This window comes from Cicer arietinum, chromosome 5 (genome assembly GCF_000331145.2).
Source record: "Cicer arietinum cultivar CDC Frontier isolate Library 1 chromosome 5, Cicar.CDCFrontier_v2.0, whole genome shotgun sequence".
In the NCBI taxonomy this organism is placed as follows: Eukaryota; Viridiplantae; Streptophyta; class Magnoliopsida; order Fabales; family Fabaceae; genus Cicer; species Cicer arietinum.
The window spans coordinates 51,290,917-51,299,279 of NC_021164.2; the positions used below are offsets into that span (position 1 = coordinate 51,290,917).

Sequence of the window (8,363 nt, forward strand, 5' to 3'; positions counted from 1 at the left end):
AAAGATTGCCCCTTGGCAAATGTTGTTATCAGAACACGATTTGGTATACGTTACACAAAAAGCTATCAAAGGAAGTTCCCTAGCAGAGTACTTGGCCCAACAACCTGTAAAAAATTATCAACCAATGCAGTGTGGATTCCCTGATGAAGGCATCATGACTTTATTTGAAGAGACTGAATCACCTGATAAATAAAAATGGACACTGGTGTTTGATGGTGCTTCTAACGCGTTAGGTCATGGAATTGGGGCCATTTTTGATTTCCCAAGAGAACCAGTTCACTCCATTTACTGCTAGTTTTTGTTTTGATTGAACAAACAATATTATTGAATATGAAGCATGTGTTATGGGCATTAAAGCAGCTATTGAATCAAAGGTAAAAGTTCTTGAGGTATACGGAGACTCATTGTTAGTCATCCATCAAACGAAAGGAGAGTGTGAAACGCGAGAATCCAAACTAATTTCGTATCATACCCATATCAAAGAACTGATAGAACACTTCGAGAAGATCACTTTTCACCATATCCCTCGAGAAGGAAACCAATTGGTTGATGCTTTGGCCACATTGTCGTCAATGTTCAAAATAAGAACCGGCCAAGACGTGTCGGTTATAAAAATTCAACAATGGGATAAACCTGCATATTGTTTTTCAATAGAAGAAGAACCTGATAGCAAGTCATGGTTTTATGATATCAAATCCTATGTTAAGAATAGAGAATATCCATCAGGTATTTTAGAGAACGACAAGAGGGTTTTGAGGAGGTTGTCGATGAATTTCTTCTTAAATGGTGATGTGCTTTATAAGAGGAATCATGATATGGCTCTCCTCAGATGTGTGGATCAAGCTGAAGCAGAGAAAATTATTCAAGAGGTTCATGAAGGTTCTTTTGGAACTCATGCAAATGGGCACGCAATGGCAAGAAATATCTTGAGGGCTGACTATTATTAGTTGACCATGGAATCTGATTGCTTTAGTTACGTAAAGAAATGTTATAAATGTCAAATCTATGCTGATAAAGTACATGTACCACCAACCTCTTTGAACGTTTTAACATCACCATGGCCATTTTCAATGTGGGGGTGGATATTATTGGACTCATCGAGCCTAAAGCTTCAAATGGGCGTCGGTGGAGACATATAAAGATTGGCATGAAAGGCTTCCCTTTGCATTACATGGCTATAGAACCTCTATTCGTATCTCCACAAGGGCAACTACTTTCTCATTGGTGTAAAGAATGGAAGCGGTACTTCCCATTGAAGTTGAAATTCCCTCGATTAGAGTCTTGATGGAAACAAAACTCGAAGTTGCTGAATGGGTTCAATCACGATTTGACCAATTAAATCTCATAGAAGAAAAAAGAATGATAGCTCTATGTAACGACCAACTATATCAAAAAAAGACTTAAAAAGGCATACGAGAAAAAAGTTTGTCCTCGAGAGTTTCAAGAAGGGGACTTGGTATTAAAGAAAATATTGCGCATAAAAAAAGATTCTCATGGAAAATGGACTCCGAATTACGAAGGACCATATGATGTGAAAAAAGCTTTCTCTGGGGGAGCTCTAATACTCACAGAAATGGATGGAGATAACCTTCCCCTTCCAGTAAATTCAGATGCAGTTAAAAAATATAATGTTTAAAAAAATGATTGAAAAAATGGGCTCGCTAGGTTGAAAACCTGAAAAGGCGACCTAGGCAAAAATTAAGAGCGGTCCATGCAAAAGTTAGGGATAAAAAAAAAAAATCAAGCACTTCAGACTGGGGAAATTATTATTGGAAGCTAACTATTAGGAGTTCCTAAATTACAAGAATGACTAGCGTTTGTTATGTTTCCACCTAAAGTTAAACATACTCGTCCTCACATTGTAACCCCTGCCTCAATTGTTTTGCTTTCAATGTAACGAATGTATATTTTCCAATATTGTCATTCGATGTTGTACGTTACACTCGTTATAAATCAATCCAGTTTCATTATTGATTGTTCTAGTGTTTCAAAATGTTGTTTTGTGATAATAAATGTTGGAATTTGAAATATGTGAAAATATAAAAGTATTTTAAATATTTTGACACTTGAAAAATATATACACGGGAACTTGTTTGATTCTCAAGATATATGAGCGTGTGGAAAATAATAAGGAGGGTAATCATTTTAAACAATGGATTTTGCTTCGCCTCGAAAAAGAGCTCACACAAGACATATTGGAGTCGTCATGCAAAAAATGGTTGTTATCTTCATTCATCCAATCTTGTGCGCATAAAAGATAATAAGAATCGGGGAATCAAAGAAATGAACAGGAACTGATCATTAATTCATGACACACATAAATCATGCATAATTTACTCACACTCACATGATCCATGCATCTTCGTTTACACTTTACCTATACTCAACAACCTTGCATAATGCATAACATATGCATGAATACTTATACTCGACAACCATTAACATTCACATTGCAAGTATCATATACATATTCCCCCTCTTTATCTACCTTCAAGATCGGACCAACTACCTTTGTTCATTTATGTCGATCTATGCATCGACAACCAATCCGAAGACGATCATTTTTTTATTTCTATGGATCTACGCATCGGTAAACAATCTGAAGACGGTCACTTTAATTTCTGTCGATCTACGCATCGGTAACCAAACCGAAGACGATTGTTTTTTATAGATCTACACATCAGTAACCATCCGATCACTTTTATTTCTGTCGATCTACGCATCGGTAACCAATCCGAAGACGATCATTTTTTATTTCTATGGATCTAGGCATCGGTAAACAATCCAAAGACAATTATTTTCATTCATGTCGATCTAAGCATCGATAATCAATCTGAAGACGATCATTTTGCACATTACAAAGAAAAATTGCATCATTCTCACTTTAACATGGGCACTTTAATACATGTGTTTTGTTATTGGACAAAATTTAGGTCCGTATATTTACTAATCTTTTACTTGATAATATGGAAATGAAAATTATTTTTATTCATATTTTTTAAGTAAAATATAATTAAATAGGGGCAGTTGTAGTACCTCAATTTTGTCCAACTTATTAGGAATAATTCACAAAAAAAGTGATAATATCTATTTTTATTATAATATATCAATTTTATGATACAAAAAAGGAAAATATATATATAAAAAAGGAAATAAAAAATATAGCTAAAAACTAAACTCATTGTCTCATCAATTTACAATGTCAAATCTAATTACAGTTTTAAAACCAAATCAAATTAAAAATTGAGCCAAATTAAATTACATTAAAAACTAAGTCAAACTAATTCAAATCAAGTTAGTTGTTCTAGTTTTGCCTTTGTTTTGTTGCTGCCCTTACTCACTGTCAAACCTTGCTCTGTTGATGTTGACTGCTATTGATGCACAAGCCATGCTCATTGATACATTTGTACCTGTTGTAACTAATTAGAGAAATAAAAAGATAATTTTTTATAAGTCAACAATTGTACATATAGAGACAAACTTTTGAGTTAAAAAAAAAAACTAAAAGACAAATTAAAGCTGCAATTGAAAAAGCTCAACAAATAAACATATCAAAACAAATAAGTCAAAACCATGAATGCATTAGAGGTGCAGAAAAAACTCAAATGATGAGCAAAACAGATAAGCATCAAACAAGAAACTGGAAAGCTCAAACTCAAACAGTGGCACAAACAAAGAAAGCAATTAAACAGATAAAAAAACTCTATAAATACACCTTATCAAATTTCCAAAAAAAAGGGGAAGGATCTGGAATTAACACTACGGATATAAAAAAAACACATACAAAGAAGGAGAAGAAGAAAAAAGCAAAGTAGTAGCAAAAGCAAACAAGCAAGAAGAAGAGAAGGTATATTTTCTTTTATTTTCCTTTTACATTATAATAGCTCTAGTATTATATAAATGTAAGGTTAATAGTAAAAAGATAAGACTGAAAACTCAAACCTCTGATGGTACTGTCGTCGGAAAACTGACCACTGCTACACCACCTAACCGTCTATTCGCCGGTATACATTGATTCACGTCTTTTACGTTGTCTCGTTCTTTAATATGGCATTGTCATTATGTTATTTTTTTGCTGAAATTTTGATTTCACCCTTTAAAAATGATGTCATTTACTTGTTGATTGCGTGAGAAAAATGTTGGATTTATGGTTAAAAATGATATATTTCTTTTTCCTTTGTTTAAAATTGAAAGGTCGTTAAAACTGAAGCATGCTTGCATTCTTATCTTAACACAAGTATAGGTATCACAAGGCAAGCCTAGGCAACTAGGTTCACTTTATCACTTCGTGAAATCACAATTTTTCTTTCGCAATTTGAGTACATTAGTTGGCTTTCTTTTAACGCAAAGCCAGGTTGTTTACAAGGCTAATTACAGCATGCATTTTGCTTTGCTTGCATTTCTTTTTTTTTTTTTTTTATTAAATCATAAAATTAAAGATAATATTTGGTTCATATTATGTATAGTTATATTTGATACATCATATAAATTTTAGAATTCTTTTTTTTTTAAATAATTAATATAAAATCAATTTTTTAAATTTGATTAATTACATGTCATTTTTTTTTTTTGAGTTGTTGAGACACAAGTTGTACTACTTGGTGGTTTTAAAACTCCATTTTAAAAATAAAAAATAATATAAAATATTTTTTAAATATTAATTAGATGCGACATCTTATTAATAAATAAAAATTATTAGAGGTTAACTAAAATAATATCTTTGAATCCATGAGTGACATTTTTTGAGTTTGATTATTTAGATGTGACATTTTGCTTAATCTTTGAGTTGTTAAAACACAAGTTGTATTACTTGGTAGTTTTGAAACACAATAATAATATAAAATATTTTTTTAAGAGGATTAAATTAGATGTGACATCTTTTTTACTCCTTGAGTCTTGAGACACAAGTTGTACAAGTTGATCGTCCTAAAAAATATTATTTTAAAGTATTTATTCAAATCAACTCTTTTATTTTTCTTTTCGTCAAAATATATTTTTGTCACAAAACCAATTTTCTTTATAAAAAAAAGAATCAACATATCCACATTTTCTACCTAAGAACTACGTAGTTTTGATTTCTCCATCCCACCGGGAGATACGTAGGAGCAAGATCATATTCTTGTCAAACACATTAATCAAAATTTATTTTTTCGTCTTTTATTTCTTAAGCACACATTTATTCCAAAATCATATTAAAAGAAATAGTAATAATTGTTATTCCTATTAAATAATAAGGAGAAATAAATATACTTAAGTTAATATTAATCTTGCACAATTAATTATAGGTAACTGTATTTTAATGGATGTCGTAGGGTGCTAATACCTTCCCTACGCATAATCAACTCCCGAACTCAAAATTTAGTTTCAAAGATCATTTTTTATTTTTTATTTTATTTTTAAGGGTTTCCCAATATTTTTTCTTTTTTAAAATAAATTTTGATGGCGACTCCATTGAATTTGAGAAACACTCGAAATTTTAAGCATCGACAGCTGGCGACTCCGTCTCGACACACCTTCAAGTGTATTCAATCATTTTTTATTTATAACTTGCAAAATCGTATGTACTTCTTCTAAAAAATAAGCAAACGTGCGTTAAAAAATTTCACCTAGCAACAAAGACATGTTAGTATCTTTTAAAGAACAAAAAAAGAGTAAGAAATTGTAAAACTCCATGGATATTTAAGATTTGGTGGCAACTTCTTATTGAATACGGCTTACCACTTCTCATTTAGCTTTATAACTTCAAATTATTTAAGTTTCATCTTATTAATCAATATCATCACCTTTAAGAATTTTTAATGTTTGTGCATTTGAGAAATTAATTCCACAATATGGAGTTGATACAACATGTTTGAAGCTACTACAATAGAAGTCCCTGTGAGTTTCTTTTAATTTTTTGGGGGAAAGGAATGATTATAAAAGGAGAATGAATATCAATTTCTTTTTCTACATATCATTTTTAGCCATGTAGTCGTTTATTTTGTTTCATTATTTAGATTAGGATTCTTAATATTGTGACCTTTCTCTCTATTGATGTGTTTCAACCATTTTACATCTTGTAGTGGTAATAACCATTGCATGCCTCATTTTTAGTCATTAAATCAAACAAAGTAGAATGCTTTAAAACAACTTTTTATGGGGCCTCAATTTTTATTTTTTTTTTGTGTTTCAAAGATTTGCTAAATTTTTTGTGTTAGTTCAAGGTGTTATAAATGTACTTCCTCTCTTTTTTTCATTTATTTGATTTCATTTTTTTTCCTCTTCAAAAGATTTTTTGTTAATTCATATAATTCATTTCCTCAAATTTTGTCGGTACACGTGCATGAGCTTAATTAGGCTTCAATCTGTTTTCAGTCATAGCAATGTAGTTTGACAAGACCCTAGACAAAGAAGACCAACTTTTCACATAACCTTTACTAAAGAAATTTCATAGTAGGCGTTGGGAAATATTCCTCTCATGGAATTAACCTTTTTGATTTTGTTGGGAAACGAGATTTTTAGGAAACTCTAACTATCACGTCATGTTAGGGCACAATCATCAAATTTTTTTTAGAATGAAAAATTCTTTAACTTTTAAATTTTTAATGATATTTTACAATCAAATTTCATATATTATTAAAAATTTATCCACATACATTTAGAATTATTGAACATTCGTTGAATTAAATATATTTTTTAAATATCATATTGTCAAAATAATAATCTATAACTTAGAAGCCGGGTTTTAATCCCTCTTTTTGTAAAAATAAACTTTTTCCAGTGTTGTAAAAAAATTGGATGTTTGCACTTAAATTTTCATAAAGGAGCCATGAAGTTAGAGAGAAGTTATTACAACCACATGAGTTCTCAAGTGGCGTACAACCACACCTATACTATGCTTATGCCGTAAATTGTGCAACCAAAGGTTGCTTTTTATTAGATTCATTCGAAAAGTGTTTGTTGTCACTAATTTAAACAACAACAAAAAGTTAATTATTATTTTCATATTTATCAATCTATTAAATATCTTTCCTACGAGTGAGAGCAAGGGTTAAGATCACATGAACAGTAGGTTTGACAACAGGCGAAAAAGACTCATTAAATATTACTCTGAAAGGGATAAAACAATTAACAAGAAATTTTCTCATTCACTTGAATTCAAATTATTTAACTATTTTCTTCTCGATTTTCTCCTTTATAAAGTTTTGTTTTAATTTTATTTCGACATAACGTTTCTCAAATTTAATAGTTAATTAAAATAAATAATAGAGATAATTTTTTTTTTAATATTCTACTTTAAAAATTGTAACACGTAGATAACTTTTTTATTTTATTTTCTTGTCAATATTCTCATTTAACTATTACACTATTTTCTTTCCATTGATTTGATATTTTATTTTATAATAATTAATTTCCAAAAAAAATTTAATTATTATTATCATATTTAAATTTAATAAAAGTTTCTTTCATTCGATAATAATAAATAATTTTCAACTTCCAAACAATCATTATATTAGTATACTTATTATATATTAGATTCGTCTCTATATGTTAATACAATATTTATTTTAATAATATATATATTGTTAAACTATTTATTTTAATATTTTTTATCATTCAATTCTCTTTAACGTATATTCTTGATATTTTTTTCGACTTGGACAATTGCCTTATTTATTTTCTATATTATACAACAATTGATGGTTCGTTTGACGGACTGTGAGTCTTCTTTTTCTTTTATAAATTCATAGATCTATATTTTTTTACAATAAGGTTGTAGATATTTTTTATTTTATTAAATGTTAATTAGTATAAAAGTATAGTAGTAAAATATATTTTTAATTTGAACCAAAAGAATACTTTTTTAACAAATTTTTTGCATAAACTTCTTTTATAGAAATTGGGAGAAAGAAAATATTATTAATAAAGGAGACACTAATACAACTTGGTCAAATGAGAATTGAATTTTGTTCTTTGAGATAACATATTCAAGATATTATCACTAAACTAATACTTTATGGACAAATGTTGTGCATAATAACCCGAACAATAGTTTTATATATATGTTGAATTTGGAAACATATGTAAAATAAACTAGTTTATTTTAAAAGAAATGACATTGAAAAATAAATTAGCAAATAGTATTATAATAATAATAATAAACTCTTTGAAAATAGAAAATATATGTAGTCAAATATTCTGATTATTAAAAACTAGTAATGAAATCTTATAATATTTAATTTATTCTTTTCTAGAAGAGTAATTAATTTATTCTAAAATTATTAATTGATATATTAATATAATTTTTAAAATTGAATGATTTTAGATATTCATATCATGAATTAATTGATTTCATTGAAGATACAACAAAAAGTTGTAATACA

The 8,363-nt window shown here is 28.9% G+C and overlaps 1 protein-coding gene across 1 annotated transcript; it reads left to right on the plus strand.

Moving 5' to 3' along the window:
* The first annotated feature begins 344 nt into the window (after nt 1-344).
* On the plus strand, nt 345-947 carry LOC140920501 (uncharacterized). Its single transcript, XM_073368784.1, has 2 exons — nt 345-760; nt 830-947. Exons 1-2 carry the CDS (start codon nt 345-347, stop codon nt 945-947), a joined length of 534 nt encoding a protein of 177 aa, XP_073224885.1.
* Nucleotides 948-8,363: the final 7,416 nt, after the last annotated feature.